The 21226-nt window shown below is 31.9% G+C and overlaps 1 protein-coding gene across 1 annotated transcript in view; it reads left to right on the forward strand.

The window, feature by feature from the left end:
- The first annotated feature begins 17035 nt into the window (after window positions 1–17035).
- Window positions 17036–21226, forward strand: part of LOC149579564 (uncharacterized) — a 64020-nt gene continuing 59829 nt past the window's right edge. The window contains exons 1-2 of the mRNA XM_089785902.1: window positions 17036–17885; window positions 20975–21056. Coding sequence (XP_089642028.1) covers window positions 17845–17885; window positions 20975–21056 — 123 coding nt within the window. The 5' untranslated portion in view covers window positions 17036–17844. The remainder of the gene's footprint in view (window positions 17886–20974; window positions 21057–21226) is intronic.

Consider the following 21226-nt stretch of genomic DNA (forward strand, 5'->3'; position numbering starts at 1 on the left):
CCAATGGCTAAAACTTTTGTTGTTGCTCTGTACCTACAATTTCCTTCACCATTTTCAACCATCAACAAACTCTCATTTGCATATGTTAGGGTTAGTACATCATTGTACAGGTTAGGAATGATCCACTTCATGAGAATCAGAAAGTCATTCATGGAATGATCATCCAAACATCAAGATTTTACAAAATCAACAATAAAGAGCACTATACCTAATGTTGTTTGCACTAATATGCAAGACCAGAAATCAGCAAGCAACTTCAAAGCATGCAAAATGGATTCATATTCAATATACATTATTTTCCAATGGTAGAACAACTTCTAAACATAGAACTAAATGAAAAACATCAAGACTTCATTCACAAAATGGAGTTTTTCTTGATTTTCTTGCACAATCCATACAAATGAATGCTCTACAATTGTTGCCCCCCATACAATGCCTTCAAAGGTTCATAAAACCTCCCTCATAACTACTCCACCAGATTGGAATTGATTTCCAACCATAGTTATGCATAAAACAACTTTCCCCTCGAAAGAAAGCTAACCGTTGCAATTCAAGAATTTGAATTTCCAACTTACATTTTATTGATTAAAACAACAATCTAACTTAGAAAACTTGCCTAATAAGTCCTCTAGACCAAATTAATCAATCCTAGACTCCTAAGGACTTCGTTTGAATCCATAAGTCCTTTCTACCCAAAAATCACCATTTGAAATCTTAAGGTCCTTCATAGGCCCTTTAGGATTCATTACAACTTTGTTACTTTTAAAACCTCCAAAGGTCATAATAGGCTCTAGAACATGCCAAGTAATTGGTGCATAGTCTTCTTTGCCTTTGATCAACCTTCCATCTTCCATTATGATATTTTCTTGTGATGATGCTCCTACATCAAAAATCCAAGAAAATAGACCCATACTAGGTCAACCAAGTTGACATCATCCTTTGGATATGATATTTTCATGGATAGAAGTTATACGCATCAAAGTTCTAGATCGAGAAACTTACCTGATTTTGATAGCTCTACAATAGTCAAATTTAGATATCAAGGTCGATCCTCCTCTTCTTATTTTTAAGGAAAGTGCATTCCTTCTTTAGTCATTTATCACACTTTATATCATATTTACATCTGCATATCATTGTCATCCCTATCAAAATGATTCACAAAAACCCCACAATGTGTAGATCACAAATTGACACCCTTACTCTTTAGTTGATCCAATGTATATAGCAATTTTGGTGATCTAAAACTCATCACCATTTTCTATATCACTATTATAGAGTTTAAATGCACAACTTTAATATTACACCATATGAATTGCTATCTACAATTTTCATACATTGCATTTAATCTTCACATATAACTAATAAAGCCATATGAAAGTAGGTTTAGAAGATAAATCTTGGAAAAAAAAACTTATGCATCTTCTATACAAAATGAGTGTGTGGAGCTTAGGGGTTCTAGCTAATAATGTCTTGAAAATTTATAGTTGTAAATCATTACATAGATTACTAGTTGATAGAAAGTAAATTGTTGTAGTCATTGTTAATCCACATAAATCAAGGTTTGATGATTTCCCAAGCCTTTAAATTTTCTTGGACATGAAAGTTCTACAATGTTGAGATTAACATGAGAGATTATATGGAATGAAATCTATAGTGTTTATAGGATTATCTACCACAAGGAGAATATAAGGAGATAAAACTCCTTATCGAGAATTTATAAGATCCATTACCTTCAGTAGCACAAACTATCCACTTGGAACAAAGTGTTATTCTCTAAGTATGGACATCTCTTAAGACTTACACTACCAGAACCTTTGAGGAACACAATATAAATATCAAGCCATACTTTAGGATTCTTTATTGCGGTAAGAGTTGGACTAAAGAAATTTGCATACAATTTCCACTAACTTCTTATATTTGATGTCCTATAAGGCACTCAACATGAAGAATAGTACATATGCATAATAATTAATATTTTATAACATTTATTTGAAGTTCACCTACAAGTGAAAGTGACTTGTCAATCCAATAAGTCTTTTTTTTCCAATCTATCCATAATTTATTGCCAAATTTCAAATAGAAACCTTGGAAGGAAAATGAATAATTGAGGAATTTTAAGATCTTACCATGGTCAATATGTATACATTGCCCATAGTATTTAACCCAAAAAGTTAGGGTGGGGGCGGGGGGGTGCAGAGAAAAGGCATACCTATAAAATTGAGTCTTTCTCCATGAGATATTTGAACTAGATGCAAAATAAATAAGAAAGCATCCAACACTTGAATCTTATTTGATATTATTTTTATTTTTTTATCAAACTAAGGAAGGATTGTAAATGAAATATAAAAAGATGTTGTAGGTAATTCTAGGCGAGAAATACCTCTCACAAGCTTATGCAAGGTAGCATTAGGAAGAAGGTAACTAAGACTTTGATAATTGGAACATAAAGAGAAGTAACGCGAGTGTGCAATCGTTTGATGATTGAATGAGCCTACATCTTATTATTGTTATATTTATGTGACTAAATCTTGCATTGATAATATAAATTAATATCAATAAAAGGTCAAAATTAATACATGATGACATAAAACTACATTAAGAAATAAGAAAAAAGGAATGTAAGTTCGCTTCTGACAAACCTAAAATAGAGAAGAAGAACAAAGTAGCACAGAGAAAATATATGAAAATAAATCACATTTCTGATTATTTGATAGGTCACATCATTTCTATAATTCTAACATAAGATCTCTTCCTACTATTTTTATAAAAAATAAAATACAATATAAAGAAATATAATTGTAAGTATTAAAAGTTGTAAAAACAAATTTTTTATTAGATGTTGATTCAGATTAAACATCCCTCATAAAAAGAGCGAATTAGTTATAATCCTTATAAATCTTAAAGTCTTTAGAAAAATTATGCATGTTATTAAATTGACAAAATAACTCAACCTAACCTCATAATAATATAAAGAACATCTAAAAACAATTGACAAAATAACCCAACCTAACCTCATAAAAATATATAAGGAACATCTAAAAACAAAGTGACTATAAAATAAAAATATATACAAAAACACAAAATTTGATTGTCTTAAAGGATATGTGAACAAACTTTGAATTATATAAAGGGACACTCAAATTCTAAGATAATTACAATATTAGTCTAATGTACATACTAGATGATCCCATCCTCAAAGTCAAAATATATACACTATAATAGTGACAAAGCAAGTAAAGAGATTCAATTTGTTCTAATCACCTCTTGCTCGGCTATCTACGAAAGTCCTATGTTGTTTCTTGCTCGTTAGCTTTCTGAGTACCTCTGGTTATGTTTCCAACTTTAGAGCTTCGATAAGTCTATTGTTTTTCAACACCAATCACTAGTCTCTCTCATTTTTCAGTTTTGTTTTTACTTGTTTTTGCTGCTCTGAGAGATTTCAGCTTTTAGCTATGACAGATTATCTTTATCGATTGTCGATATTTGACTGGCAGTCTGTAGCCTGCTAGTTTTTATCCAGTGCTGAGTTTAAAGAGAGATACATTTCAGAGATATTTAAGCTAGTGATTTGTCATGTTAGAGAAGGGTCTACTTTAGAATGTCGACAAGCTTACACTTGATGTTACAAAAAAGTCATCACAATATATAGATTGAAATTCAAATGCTTAGTAATCAAGTTCTCATTATTTCACATTACGAGAGAAGCTAATAACAATTCATTCCCAAAACTAAGAAACTAGCCATGTTCTCACACTCTATGAATTAGATGTGTCATTTCCTCTAAGACATGGTGACTTCTATTTGTTTATTTATTGTTATTTGCAATGCTGTAATAATGTCTGTTTTAGTTTTGTTTGAACAAAAATTTATTAGAGGAGTGAAAAAAAAAAATGTGTATTAAAAAAATATAATCTAAATTTCTAAATTTATCTTTTCTACATTAAAATAAGTTCATAAGATTATGTTGTAATAGTCATATCGAATAAACATGCTAAATATTAAGTTTGAAGAGAAATTTGTTTGTAACTTTTATTTTATGCTATTTTTTAAATTAATGTTTCACATATATATTACATTTAAGTTAAAAATCTAAAACATGTATTACAATTCACTCTTATTAAGTTTTATTAAATTTTAATGTAAATGTGCAAAATAAGATAAGCAATATAAAAAAAATTGACTTATAACCAAGAACTACACAAAGTAAGATTTCAACAACAAAAACTAAGTCTTGACCATAAACTACCAAGAAACCTAAACTCACAAATGCTAAACTTTATATTTGAATATAGCAAATACTAAATACTTGAAAATGTTTAAATTTCATTCCCGATTCAATATGGTTTGATCCATAGAAATACATATTCACATAGGTTCTTATGTTACAATCTCTACATAATCTTGTCATAATACATCATATATTATGATGCAATACAATGATAGATAAAATACACATGTTCCACAAAGTAAAATTGTACTAGTAGAACACTCAAAATTATCATGATATGGACTCATTATGATAAGCAAATGAGAATGTGAAGATTTCTGTAACATGGTAGAAGTGTTCTTAAATGCTTACATGATCAATCACATACATGTTAGAACAAAATTAAAAGGGGCATCATTTCATAATGAAGATAGACCATAAACATAATTTTAACCTTTGATTCAACCATAAACACATTCTTCAATAAAATTTGATAGAAGAATAATAATTATAAACTTAGAATACATAAATTATAGTTTATAGAATGATGTAAGTGGATGCAATATGTCATTTGAGCAATATCTAATTACTTTATTCATATTCAAATATAACTTGAAAAAAAAAATAGACGCACAAACAGATAGAAATCATTATGATTCAAAGTAGGAATGAAAGAGAAAGACACCATAAAGGTAGGGAAGATTTGACAATTAAAGAACTTGATCGCAAGTGAAATACTATGGGAATGAGACATTGGCTACCATATGACCATGAAAGAAAAACTCAAGATGATCAAATTATAAAAATAAGAAAAAGAATGAATTAGAAGAGGAGTCTGAGATTGTGATAAAACTAGATGTTCAAACAACCATAAGAAAAACAATTGAAATATTTTATTGATGTATATATGTGTAATCCATATGTGATGGAAGGTGTTCTATTAATATATGCACTTAGGTATTAGGCATGTACAATCTTAAGTTTGAATGTCAAGAGAACAAATGTGAGAAAGGATTGTGATTATGATTATAAGGGTATTATCAAGGTTTGTCAACACACACACACATGCATGCATGCACGCACACACACACGAACGAACGAACAATAAGACTAGATGTTCAAACAACCATAAGAAAAACACACACAGACACATGCATGCACACAATAAAACTAGATGTTCAAACAACCATAAGAAAAATAATTGAAACATTTTATTGATGTATATATGTGTAATCCATATCACACACACACATGATAAAACTAGATGCTCAAACAACCATAAGAAACACACACACACACACACACACACACACACACACACACACACACACACACACACGATAAAACTAGATGTTCAAACAACCATAAGAAAAATAATTGAAATATTTTATTGATGTATATATGTGTAATCCATATGTGATGGAAGGTGTTCTATTAATATATGCACTTAGGTATTAGGCATGTACAATCATAAGTTTGAGTGTCAAGAGAACAAATGTGAGAAAGGATGGCGATTATGATTATGAGGGTATTATCAAGGTTTGTCTCTCTCTCTCTCTCTCTCTCTCTATATATATATATATATATATATATATATATATATATATATATATATATATATAAACACACGCACACACACAAACTAGACAAATAGTTGAATTTTGTTTGTCTAAGTTATTCCTGTAGATACCATTTTTATGAACTATATAGAGATACCATACTTAATGATAATCCAGTGACATTAAAATTCTAGTCACCAAATTATAATCCTTGGCATTTGGAATAGGGCTATATTCCATATAGTATTAAAAACCATCATAATTAGGAAATGAAGATGCCGAAAATAATAAGAAAACATGATAAAATGTGTATTCAAAAGCATATGAAGGCTTCATCCTTGGTAAATCAGAAAAGTAACATATATAAGTATAGATGGGTAGTTTAGAGACTAAGTAGACAAGATCTACACAATCATGAATTCCATTAAGAAGCATAAAACTAGAACAATTTAAAATTGATTAACACCATGAATTAGAATTTTTATATATAAAAAAGATGGCACATCATTTACTTTATCATATGGAGCCTTAAGTGTTAACGAAAATAACAATTTTGTGCAATCATGACACGTTATCATCAAGGTCTACAAATTATTCTACTACGCACGATAATTGAAGAAACAATAAGAATAGGGAAGTCATATATAATCAACACCAAAACCATTTGTATTTGTAAAAATAAATTTTGGCAATTACGCTATAATGTCATTTTATAATGCACATCCAAATAAACTTTAACTATATTGTTACAAAGGGGTTAGAAATTTCAATTGAACTTATGCTAGTTTGGGTCAATAATACACAAATCACAAGCCTTAATTTTGTTAAAAGCAAAAAATTATATAGGACATAGAGAAATGATAAGATTGACATTTATAGCAGTCTCACATGCTGATTTTTTAGAGTCTTTCCACCATTTGTATACACCTACCATAAAAAGATGAAATCATGAAACATTGTAAAAAAATAGAAGTTGATATTAGAAATTAGAAAGTTCTTAGAATTGTAAGAGTACTCTCTCTCTCTCTCTCTCTCTCTCTCTCTCTCTCTCTCTCTCTCTCTCTCTCTCTCTGTGTGTGTGTGTCTCGCGTGCGCACGCACACACACACACGCACACAAATCACACCTTTTATTGAATATTGGAATAATGCTCAATTCAAGTCATGGTCCTACTTTGAATTTGGATGAATATGATATGGTTTAGTAGTTCTCAGAGGATTTTTGTACATAGACAACAAATTTGGAGGTAGAATTAATATAAAAAATTAACACCTTCATATTTGGTAAACGAAAATATTTGATTCATTGAAACAATGTTGGAAGTTGAAATAATTAACTTTCTTTAAATATTTAATCCAGGAAAAGTTACAAAGACTAATAGCTACACAAGGTAGCTAGAAGAAAAATACATTGTTTAAAACAAATCAATACAATACAAATGGAGCAAGACAAACCACTAGCAAAATATGCCAACAATTGGCTTTACAATGAGAGAATGTGACAAAACACTTTGCAAAGATCCTCATGGCAATTACTTTGAAGATGATTCATTTGGTCTTTAAGTTGTTGTAGTTGAGCCATGGCTGACGGATTCCTTATAGATAAATCTAAAATTTGATTAGCGTACTACATTAAGATCTCCCTTTCTTAAAAATAGTTGTTTGAAAAAACTGCAATGCATCTAGCTTTCCAAATATCTCTTAAGATAACTTTCTTAATAGAATTAGCAATAACATCATTATGAAAGCCAAGGCCAAGGAGAGCTTCCTTCCAATTCCATTTATGGTGAAAAATCGCTGAAAAGGTTTTTAAAGATAACATTCCATTATTTTTTAATGTAGGGATAGTCCCATAATATATGTTTCATTTCTTTAGTGCGCATACAAAGGGGGCAACTAATTAGTTACACTGAAATATATTTTAATTTGTCATGTACAAGTAATTTGTGGTGTAAAAGCTTCCAAGCCAACAATTGAGAATCCACATAAGCTTTGGATTTCCAAACTTGTGCACTCATGTTGATCCATCTTTTTGCACTGAATTTGCATTGCCATTTTTTATTGAGATGGGGAAGGATAAATCAATGAGGTAATGAATGCAAATACACTTTCTTAAGAAGAAGATAGTTAAATAATATGAAGAGAACCATTTCCAATCTTTTAAAAATTTACATTCTCTTGGACTATAGATTTTAATGGATAACTCAAGTAGAACTAATGGCCGCACAAATATGATAAACAGTTTATACTTGTTATCGAGATCAAACTATTTTTTAATCTTCAGCCATGATGCCCACTCAAAAATACTAAAGTCCCAAATGTCTTTAAAGTCTCTCACACCTTTCTTAAACATATAAGAGGCATTCTTTGGAAAATAAATAACAAGGGGTTGATTGTGGTACTGAACCAACTTGTTTCACCAAATGGATGAAGAAGAAAAGCTAAAACCATGTTGCAAAGAGGAATCATTCCATTGAATAAAATGACAAACATGTTGCCAAACCCTCCAAATGAATTGCGGGGGAAAAGATGCCCTGATTTTTAAAAAAGAACCATGATAATCTTGTCAAGCCAATTGATTGTCTGCCATTTTTTATTTGCAGTAGCTTGCAACACTTTGTTACGAACAAGTATTTTCCATGTTTCATAGCCTTTAGAAACTCTCATTATCCATTTATTAGCAAGACATGCCTCCTGAGTCTTAGGATCAATAATTCCCAACCCACCCCTATGCCTTGGTTGAATGCAAAGAGAACAAGAAGCACGAATAAATCCATCATTGTCGTCCTTTTTAGACCAAAGAATTTTTTGAATAAGTTTCTTCAAATCTTCATATTTTCTCTTTGATAGCATCCAATACGATTAGTAGTAAACATGGGAAGTAATGCAAATTTTATTTGCTGCATGTATTTTCCCCGCTAAAGATAGGAATCTATTATTCAAACAATTAAATAATTTTTCTTTAAGTATACTAAGAAACCACTTCCACATGTTTGAAAGAGAAACCCGAATGCTGAAAGGAATGCTCAGATATCTAGTGATCTCCCCATGCCTAATGTGTCTCCATTCCTTAGGAATCCACTTTGGAAGTTGTCCATAATGAGTCATCATAAATTCAATTTTATTGTGAGCCAACTAGGAACTAGATATTGCACAATATAATTCCAAGATATCCAAAGCATGATTTAACTCTTCTTTAGAATTTTGCAAGAAAAACATGCTATCATCTGCAAAATGAGATTTAATAACCACCTGATTTTGAGGAATGGAATTTTTTTTATTAACTTTCAATATTTCTTGTATAAATGCAGTTACAATATCCATGACACCATTGTAAACTAAGATCTTGGTTAATATAAAGATAAATTCCTAAAATAAATATTTAAAGTAGGACTCCAATTAATTTAAATATTATAGGTCATGACCATATTTTTTTATAATTAGAATTAGCTAATTATTGGAAAATTATTGTAAAATACACTACACAAAATAACATTGAATTCCATTTTATTCTTTGATAGAAAGTTGAGATCCTAGATAATATTTTTTATATGATATATTATATTTTCTATGGTTATGAGTAAATGTACGCAACATAAGAGACTTTTAGTTATATATATATATATATATATATATATATATATATATATATATATATATATATATATATATCCATGATAATTAACGAACACTTGTGTGTTTTTTTGTACATATTAAATCTACATTGAATGTGTTTGTGTAGATGTAAGTGAATGCTTTCATTTTACACAAAAACACATAAGTGGAGGGAATGAGTGTGTATAGAAATTTGATTTCTCTTTTTATGTATATCTATTTGTTATATTAGTGTGTTACTAGGAATAAATTTTTATATAGAATTTGAGGTGTTTTCAAACATGTACTAAATTGGATTTGTTTCCCCTAATAATTAGGTGAGTGTATCTACATTATCTTTGCTCATATGAAAATATGGTGTTTGGATGTATCTATACTAGATTATTTTTTTAGATATGGGTGAATATTGAAAGAAATATTTCTACTGTACTGGTATGTATGTGAATCATTTTTTTTTTTATTGATAATGAATATATGCTAACATATATTTTAACTATCAAATTTAAACTTGGTAAACATTTGAAGGCAAAATAATTATTAGGCCAATGACTTTTACAATTTCCATTATGAAGGTATTGAAAAGGACTAAATTAAAGGAAGGTCAAGGAATTGTGATAAAAATAGATAAATTGGACAAAAAGCAAGCATGTGTGCACAACTCGAATCTGTGCCTAAGGTGGGGTAGGAGGAGAACATATATGTGCATAGACTTGTTTGATCATATTAAAACTAAGTTCCTTCTCACATTTCAATAGGAAATCAATAAAAAATCAAGAACTCTCCCATAAGGTTTATATTGTTAGAGTAACAAGACATTTTCTTATTATCTAGATAGTTTACTTAAACTAAAGTTTAGGCATATAATAATAAATTCTTCTATTAATTATTATCATGCAACCTAGGTTACTTAGCTTTTAGGGTTTTGATCTCCTTTTATAAGGATTGATCTTGCTTTGTAATTCATTCAGTTCCAATTTATCCTTTGCACATCAAGAATGTTTCATCTTTTGTGGATCTATGAATTGAAGCATCCACATCTTTGCGTCTCCCTTTCTATGACAAGTGTTTGCATGCAAGTGATTCTTGGAAGCTGTGGGTTGAGCTTTTCTCCATTTCAACATGGTATTAGAGCTAATGAGATATTTTCTTATTTATTAAATTAATATAGTGCATGTAGAATAAGGCACAATATATGGTAGATCTTAATAATACCTTATTACTCTAACATTGTGTTGATTAAGTGTCATGGGGGGTTGATGTTTTGCCTTTATTTGTCATCTACCTTTCTCCAACAAGTGTTCCTTTTGTGACATTAGCCTCATGACGTGTTTAAGATTGATCAGCTCAGTACACTATTATGTATTTATATGTGCATCTTGATCGTGGTTCCTTGATGTAGTTCTATTAGCCCACTTTTCCAATTGCATGTCACCTCACCCTTGTGGGCATTGGGGGGTCTCCTTGTTATTTCTTATGCTTCCTTGGTTTGATGGAGTGATCTATGTATTCAACATTTGTTCCTATCTACTAGGAAGATGTAGTGGTTGGGTACCTATAATTCCATTGAGATGGATCATTTACAATATAGACACTCTTCTTTTTGCTCCTACTTTGGTTGCAACCATCATGTTCAATTGACCAGATCTTCAAGCTTTGGTGTTTTATGTCATTTGTATCTTTAATTTTACTTGTTTGCCTTTGTGTGCCTCCTAATTCAAGTACTTTCATCTGAGGGCACTCATGCAGATTATTGTCTTTTGTACTGGAGGTCAGGTTCTATTTCAAGAGGTTCTTTAGATCAATAGTTACTTTTGACAGAATTTGTAGCTTTTGTATGCTTCATTGGTGTTCTTCATGATCATCCTCGTGTTCCTATTTTCTAGGACATTCACTAGTTTGGAGACTTCTATAATCCTTCACTAGTCTTTCAACCTTCTATCCATCTCTTCTTAGTGTAGGGCTTTTTGCATGTGGTTTTGTCTATTTTTCCACTTCATAGAGATTTGGTTGTGATTGGGTACCTCATTAGTTTACACCATCTATATCTTTGAGTTTACTTATTTACCTTTGTGTGCCTCCTAATTTGGGCACTTTCATTTGAGGGTACTCATGCAGATTATTATTATTTTATAACTAGTTAGGTTATATTTTAGGAGGTTCTTTAGATCAACAATTACTTCTGATAGAGTTTACAACTTTTATATGCTTCAATGGTGTTCTTCATGATCATCCTTGTGTTCCTATTTTCCAAAACATTCATTAGTTTGGAGGCTTCTATAGTCCTTCACTAGTCTTTCACCCTTCTATCCATCTCTTATTGGAGTAGGGCCTTTTGCACGTGGTTTTCTCTATTTCTCCACTTTATAGAGTTTTGGTTATGATTGGATAACTCATTAGGCCTTGTTGTTAGGACCCAAATATACTTTCACTGGTAGTTTCTAGCTACTCCCTAAGTTTATTTTAAGGGGGTTTTAGAGTAGTAAGATATTTTCTTATTATATCTGGTTTACAAAAATTGAACTTTAGGCATATAATAATTAATTATTTTATTGATTATTATTATGCAACCCAGGTTAGTTACCTTTTATGGTTTTGATCTCCTTTTATAATGATTGATCTCTCTTTGTAATTTATTCAATACAATTATAATTTATCTTTTGCACATCAAGAATATCTCATCTTCTGTGGAGCTATGGATTCAATCCTCCATCATTTCCTTTCTCTCTTTGTGTGATAGGTGTTTGCATGCAAGTGATTCTTGGGAGTTGTGGGTTGAACTTTCCTCAACTTCAACATGTGTAACTTGCAATCGATGCTTTCCATTGATATGTTGTGAATTTAGCTTTGTGATGTTTTCTATTTCTTTGATAACTATCCATACTTCATTTACTTCTCTAATTTTGAGTGTACACATGGGAAAAGTAGACAATGTTCATGAAATTTGCAAATAATCCCTCAAGTTTTGAACTTTGCAAGAAAACCCCTTTTGTGTATAGCCATCTTATCATCTTCCTACTTTCTTTGAGGAATCTTGTCAAGCCATTTACATGCCATATCTATGCTCTTTGTCATTTAATTTGTAGATCTTTGTCAATAACTATTTCTAAACAAATTTAATGAAATTTAATTATAGTTTTCGTGTAGGACCCAAAATTATTATTTCTTTTGATTTCTTTAAGTTTGGAGAATAATTTTTCAATAAGGACTAAATATAGTTTTAATTTTAAACACTAAATATAATTATGCTTGACATTTTGTAAATAAAGTGTATTAAGGCATATCTTAGGAAAAAATGTTTGGAAAAATAAGTACAACATATAAAATAATGAACCAAATTCTTATGGAAGGTATAATAAGCATTAATAACCTAAAAAACATATTCAAGTTTACAGCTTTCAAGATCCTAAAAGAAAAGACATCAAATAGAACTATAATGTAACTAAACACCTTCCTTCCTAGAAACTGATAAAATCTTAATTTTGGTAATCATGTTTATAAGTTTGTATTGATTATAAAAAAAAGCAAAAAAAAAAAAATAGAAAAACACATGTTGATGTACATGTATTTGCGTGTTGGCTCTAACTAAGTTTAATATTCACTAACAATGTAAAAGAGCTAGCTTCTATATTTGAATGACATTTGAAGCACTAGCTACTTAAAGAATTATTTCCTTAAAATTGAGACTATTTGTTTTCATGTAAAAATTGGCTTTATAAAGTTCAAGTTTTAGACATCCAACATAACTAGATGGGGATTACTTGAGTGTGATAGGAAAATTCAAATGATAAAGTGTGACCACAATAGTCAAATGATCAAGCTTTAGCATGTGATATAATGGGTTTCAACATTGCATGGTTGTGATCGATCAATAAGTACAACACTAGTAACATAGATGCATAACACCCTTTCCTATGATGACTTATAAATTTGAAGTACATAGGTGTCCTCAGTCACTGATACAGAATATTTGTACACAAATAAAATACAAAATCTACCACAACCAGTTGCATAAGGTCAAAATGAAAATAATTTACACAAGAAAAGGAATCTCCACTAGCACAAATACATGAATGAATTAATAAATAGGTTTTAACATATTGACATTAATTTTCATTTGATATAAACAACTCATATCTTAATTGGTTTAAAAATATAAGAAACATCAACGTAATCATATTTTATTATTCACAAAACCATATTAGGGCTAGAGCATAGAAGACACATTATCCTTGACCTTTCACATAATAGATTTAACTATATCCTTGGTCTAGTCAATGTGACTTTTGATAACTTTGACATCTTGCTCACCAACCTTGTCAACCTCGTGAACACCTCTTCCTATGACATTGGCTTCCTTTTCAACAACCTCTTCTACTTGAGAAATCACATTGCAAATATTGTGTCTTGTTAGCTCAACATAATTCACAGTAGTGTGAATGACATCATGAGTGCCCTTCTTTGCAGCATCCAAAACACTCTTTCTCTCACATTCCACAACAAAACTCTATGCCCTTCACTCCCCAAAACTATTGGTTTCTTTCTTTTAATGCTACCTCGATGAACAAGTTTTGGCGACCATACTTCATAGGTCACCAATGACAATAACACCAAACTCAATGTTGCTACCAAATTCAACATCTTCACTATTGCCATTTCTTTATTTGCTCATAATTTTAGTTAATGTTAAGTGTTCTATTTAATCTCATGTTAATGTTGCTCATAGTGTTCTATTCTTTGCAACTTTGAACATTTAATGAGATTTGACAATTGTCCATCGGTTTTTAGTTTGAATCCATGCATAAAACACGTAGGAGAGGTAGATGACATATGCACTGTCTGTTATATGCCAACTGGAAATTTTGCAAGAAGACAAAACAATGTACCTCCAAGCCCATTTTTCTACAAAATATTATGTTTATTAAAATAAAAAGACCACTAGAAAAAAACCCTCCACCAATGAAAAATTAGAGTTTACAGGTCAAAAATTATGTTTAATGAGAATAATGAATTCAACATAGTTTTGTGGGAATGTTTGGTTTCCTAAGTAAGATTAATTGTAAATAGTCACCTGGAAACTATAATCCCCACCTTTAGAAGACAGGGATTAATAATAAGTGTTAGAAGGAAAATATGATCTACATAATACATGATTTGATCACATTTTAAGGGATTCACTATTGGAGCTTGATTTTATGAACACATAAGGTTTAGATTCATTCTAGGGAGCTTTATGTGCATGTGTGAAATATCCTATTCAAAATGTTTGATGGGAAATTTGAAGCTATTTCCAATTTAATTTTATATTTCAATTAGTTTAGACTCCCCTAAAATATAGATTAAATGTTTCAAAAGTAAAAATTTTCCCGTTAATTCATGCTATTAGTTTTCCTATTTCCAAATTTATAGATAAGAGGTTCACTTACATACACATATAAGGACATTCTAGAGAATTTTTATAACTACTTTCTAAAGCACGTGCATCCACATTTTCAAGGATGTTCACACTTATTTATTTCAATATACGACTCTTTAAGAATGTTATGAATGAAGACCAAATGTGGGAAATATAGATTTTAGTTCAATCTATTATTATGAATCAACTATAATTAATCAAAATCGTAACAATTTTTTCTTTTATCCACCATTAAAATATTTATTGGTTCAAGTATTCATACATGTTTACATACTTTTTAATAGTGATAAATATTTTTGAATTCTGATATATTCTTTTTTTTTCTAAATAGTTGCAAACAAAATATATGAATTTTTTATTTGAGACTCTATGCTTCTAAAACAATTGCCAATCACTAGATAAAAAGAGTTATATGGCTCACACTATTGAAATATAAAGACTTCATGCCATCAATAGTCATTTTATTATTCTTGGTGTAAATGAGTATATGCTAATAATAAAGAATTGAGATGGAAAGAGAGAAAAAAATCTATAGAAAGAATGTATGGTTTGGAGGACCCCAGAGCATATAAACTATGCATTTTTATCATTTTTTTTAGATTAATCACTAAAGGATCTTGAATATCAAACATGCAATATGTGTTGATATTTTGGTAGCTTTAGTAGGATAAACTTGTGAGATCAAAGAGAAATTAATATAATTACAATGATATATATATCATATTTTTTAGATTAATCACTAAAGGATCTTGAATATCAAACGTTCAAGATGTGTTGATATTTTGGTAACTTTAGTACGATAAACTTGTGAGATCAAAGAGAAATTAATATAATTATAATGATATATATATATATATATATATTGTGGATCACACTACACCAAGTCATTTTTTCATGAGTAGTGAATCACCCAAATCCATCTCTCATGAGAATAAATAGAACACTTAACACTCACTGGATCTAGGTGATGCTTACAGAGGTGAAGCATTGAGACTTCCTGGGAGGTCACCCATCCCATTACTAGTTTAGCTTGAGTGCGCTTAACTATGGAGAAAACTTCATAGTTAGGTATGCTTATATTGGGATAGGTGATCTCCTGGGAAGTCCTGATGCTTCACCTAGATTCAATGAGTGCTAAGTATTGCATTTATTCTCATGAGAGTGGATTTGTGTGAATCACTCAAACTCATTGACTCATGTTTCATGAGTGGTGAATCACACAAGTCCATCTCTCATGAGAATAAATGGAGCACTTAGCACTCACTGGATCTAGGTGACACTTACAGAGGTGAAGCACTGAGACTTCCTGGGAGGTCACCCATCCCAATACTACTCTAGCTTGAGCATGCTTAACTATGGAGAAAATAGAGTGGGTTTAACTATGAAGAAACCTCTGTGGTTAAGTGCGCTCAAGTTGGAGTAATATTGGGATGGGTGACTTCTTGGGAAGTCTCGGTGCTTCACCTTTGAGAGCATCACATAGATCCAACGAGTGCTAAGTGTTTCATTTATTCTCATGAGAGATGGATTCGTGTGAATCACTACTCATGAAACATGAGTCAACGAGTTTGACTCAAAAACTACACAGTTAAATCCCGCTAGCATTATCACAATTTAACTTGTTCTGAAAAATATCTCCTACTTATCAATAATTCCAATGCCAAATCTTATAATAATTATGTCAAGAAATATAGCCTACAATTACAACTCTTCAAAGAAGAACAAAGCCAATAATAAACCAAAAAAATACAACACGCGAATGTCTCTAGTAAAAGATTTGAGTTCACATTTCATTTGATTTATTTTTTATATTTAAAAACAAAGACATTTCATTTTCATTTATAAAATTTAACTATCTCAAATTTGATTTGATTTTAATGACTCAACTTTTAGAACTTGGTATAGATATTTCTTACATACCTACTCTATATACTAATTTCTAAAGAAAACATAACAACCTTTACTTAAATTCCTTTCATACTCAATTTAAAACACAATTGCTACTTTAAGCTGCAGGTTGATAGTGCAACACAAGGCACCCCACGACACGCGTTCAACCACAAATTATAATTCCTTCGAGCCGTTAAACGTCAGATCTCAGAATCAATTTCAACTCCTCTAAAATTGCATGGAATTTCTAATATCACATCATTAAAAAAAAGCGCAATGATTCCATACGAGATAATGCAAGGCCAACGGTTTTAAGGGAATTTTAAAAAAACAACCAACAACATGTGCAACGACTGATTCGATTATTGCATTTCTGACTGGGCTTAAAAATAATTAATACTTAATTTTGACAACCCAACGACGTAATTTTGACATTTTCGTTGTGGACGAAGGGATCTTTCAAAACTCCCCCCGTCTGAGATACAGACGTCGCCGTCATGCCAGCTGGCAGGCTCGGCTCGCAGTACAGCAGCGACTGACGGCGATCCAACGGAGCATCATTCCCATCGGCCCCATGTTTGTCTGTGTGTGGAAATGCTGTTTCAGTCTTTCTCATAAGTTCAGAGTGAGCCAAAATACGGGGCTCTGTTGATGTTCTGTTTGTGTGACGTGACTAGAACACGCGACCTCACGGGAGGGGAAAATTGGAGAAAACGGTGTAGATATATGCTACTGGATCCGCGCAAGGTAAATGAGGAGAATAAAGCTGCTAAGCGGATAAATCAGGCGAATGCACAGGGATTTATGTGAGGAATTGTGAGGTTACTGTTTGTATTTTAGTTGTCCCTTTCGGGCACGCTTCGTCTGGCACCGCTTCGCTTCTCTTTGTCTTTTGCGCTTGTCTCTTGTGATGCTTTAGCTTCTTCTTCGTCGTCGTCGCTTCGATTCCCGTCAAATGACGTAAAATAGTCGGTGAGAAGAGAGGAGAGAGTCTGTGCTGGTGCTGCTTGCGCAACGACGGAGCTTTTCCTCGGCCTCTCTCGTTGCTCTCGGGGAGGAAGAGGAGGACAGGAAAGGGGGAGTAATACGGGGTCCTTTCGGCGTAGTGTTTGCCGTTTTTGTTGCGGCAGTGGAAGAGATTAGGGTTTCAAAGGCGATAAGATGATTGAGCAGTTTATCAATTTTGTGATTCGGCCTCCAAGGCAAGTTTAGCATTGCCTTTTTTGGTAGTTTTAGGGAGAAAATAGATTGAAGTTTTACGAGCTGTGATTTTTTTGTTTTTGTACTTTTCTGAAATTTGTGTGCACTGAAAAAGAACCAGGTCAAATTTTCAGCTAAATTTTCAACATTATCTGTCGTTCCGTGAATTTCTTCATTTTTGAGATTCAGTTACGAGAAACGGAAAAATATCTTACACAAAATTTTGGCGGCTCTTTGTTTCTGCCTGCGGGGAAATTAGAAATGGTTGTAAGGTTGTCTTTAATTTCTCCATCTGAATGTCCGGGTTTTATCTGCATAATATATTTCTAAAATTTTATTTAAGAGGAAATGCAAAGGTTTTTCTTCTTTCATTTTTCCTTTATTTGGTTAACCTGACTTTGAAGGGAAAGCCTTGAAGTGCCTTTCCAGAGCAGCTGTCTGACGCTTTTATTAAGTCATTTTAATGACACAGAATATAAATTAATTAGTAAAATTCAAAATATGAAAAGACAACCTAACCCAACTGATTCAACGTGACATGATTTTCTTCTCTGAATCCTGTTAAGGAATTCTTTTTTTTTTTCCAAAGTTCACACTCAAATGTCATGCGCCATTTTTACTTATCATTCTTAAGTACGATACATATTTATGCCGTCATTTTCAAGTTGATTGAAATGACTTCTTTATACATTTTGGTCTTTCTCAAATTCAAACAATTTTTTTTTTTTTTTTTTTTGGAGATGGAAAAAGTGCTTAAGCTTTTGCGCTAGGAAACTCAAATTCGATTTTCAAATTGGTAAGCAAGATTTACTCTGTTGAAAATAAGAACATGGTTCATGAGAGTGAATTATTTGTTCTGCAAGCCATTCTACTGTTATTTGCATTAGGATCTTTCTGAATTGTGAGAGAGATTTCACTCGTTAATATGCCACAGTAACTGCCAAATGAGATGCTTATGTTGAGCTGCAAGGATACATCGATTACGGGCTTCCCACTATCACACCTATTTCCAGTGTAGAATCTTGAAGGTGGTGTGAAGCATAATGGGGAAGATTATCAACCCCTTTGAAGGAATCAGGTTTGCAATTTACAAGAATGTAGCATTGATTTCTCTCCCCTTCATGTTTCTTGCAACAGATGCCTGTACATTGTGTCTGGGACATTATTAATCCCTCTGAAAACATTGGATTTGCATCGTGCATTCAACTAGAATTAAACTTGGATGTTGTTCAGTGCACGGATGATCATGGTTGAGATGATTCTTTCATGAATCCAGAGGAGGTAATTTACCAATTAGTTTTTCTTCTTGGGGAAGGTATTGGGTCAGGCAGTAAGTAGAAGTTCGTTACAGGGCAGTTGAATCTCTTCAAATTTAATTGTAAAGGACAATTAGTATGATATTGTCAGGCTCATAAATGGCCAAAACATTAAATGACAGTAACTGTGCTGCCTGGACACTGCAAACTGAGGTTGTTTATTCTATATAGCAACTTATGGGGTGTTCTAAATCTGGCAGAGATGAGGGCACAATGTTGAGCATTTGAGGATAAACAAATAGGAATCATTAAACTCTACCGATAAGTATATTGTTAGTGATAATTAATGTGCTCCCACATGTTACACGGGACATATGTAAATCAAACAAACTTGAAATAAGCTGAATTTAGTAAACAAGGTCATTAATGCCAGCGAAGCATTGTGCCTCAAAAGGGCATTATATAATTTGGAGGTGGATGAGGGAGAAGTTATGACAGAGGATTACACTAAGTTGAAAGAAATGAGAGATCATTTTGCAGCAGTGGGGGTGTAATGGATAATGAAGACTTACCTTCAATGATGCCAACCAAATTGCTACACAACTCTACGATGGCAGTGAATGCTGTTCTGGCGAGAAGCAGTCATTTGAACTTTGCAAATTTTATCTTATGATTTTTCAAGAATGGCAAGCTAACACTTTTAGCATGTTACACAGGCAGTCAAAGAAGCCATTAACAAAGGAAGGACACAAGATATAATTAGAGACAAAAAGGCAAAAGGTATTAATGATTTTTGTTGGAAATGAAGTTGGAGGGATGTGTCATGCAGGAGGAATTTGTGTTATATGCACTGTGGGGAGGATTGTGGAAAATGGTAATTGGCAATTACTCTAATATAGTAGAAGGCAAAACTTATTGAACATGATTGCATGAATGTGGATCATATGACGATGAAGGCTAGAATAATAAAAGTACTACAAATTTGTATATCCAACTGCGTAACATAATGGTGAAGTTTCGGTTGGCATGTGGTATTTTCAGTCTCAAGTAAGTGAGAATTTTACAAGCAGATAGGCTTGGTACCAGAAGTGCAGGGACACAAGGATAATACAGAGACTACTATGCAGTAATATCAGATGCAGGAGATACAGGAAACGAGGACAAGCTCCATTGATGCTAACAAGATGGGAGAAAAGTGAAATATGGGATATTCTGCATGTTCCAGTTTATTTAAAGTGAAATAAACTATTGTATATCTGGGTTCTTAATCTATATCATACGCTATTATGTTGATTTTAAATGGTGATTTGCTTGTAACTTGGGAGAATTGTATCCCTATAATTAGAGTTTATATTTTGAATCTCCATATATTGGCAATAAGTATGGTCTTAACAGAAAATAGCAATCACAAGAGTTATTTTTGGCATTGCTTTACAAACGACCTATGTGGTATATGCACGAATTCATTTATGAATGTTTAACTTGGGGTAAATTGTAAGCCATAGCTCTAAAAACCACACTACATAAAATTTCTACCTTGTTGACACCTTTTTGTGTTATCATACGATTCTTCTCAGTTTTGCAAATTAGTTTCTTCTATTATCATGTAGGTCTTTTCAGTCTTTCAATTTACTTGCCTTCTTATGTTATCATTCAGTTCTTCTCAGTTTCCTAGATTACTTTCTTGTGTTATCATTCAGTGCTTCCCAGTTTTGCAGATGATATGTTCATGCCAAAAAACTATGAAAATGGGTTATTTTAGTGTGTATAAGAATTCTATTCGGATCAGGGATGTATTAGTGGCTTGGTAATTGACTTTCTGAAGAGTATTTCAGGGCGGAGTATAGTCCAGATCAGTACCTGTGGGAGAAGGAATTTAGTCTTGCAGGACGGAAGTACTGTAGACAAGATTTAGAGGCAAGTATGATGGATTAGAATTTAACATAGTTTAATTAATTTGCACATTGAGAGCTCCCTTTTCTTGTTGGTACCATTTGAAGAGCAATAGAAACTTTTTGTAAAATTAGAATTCTTCAGCCCCTCAAGTTCTAAACTTCATAGCTAGTTATTTTTTCTTCTTATTTGCA

Source organism: Cupressus sempervirens, chromosome 1 (assembly GCF_028749045.1).
Source record: "Cupressus sempervirens isolate cs-2001-9-10 chromosome 1, ASM2874904v1, whole genome shotgun sequence".
In the NCBI taxonomy this organism is placed as follows: Eukaryota; Viridiplantae; Streptophyta; class Pinopsida; order Cupressales; family Cupressaceae; genus Cupressus; species Cupressus sempervirens.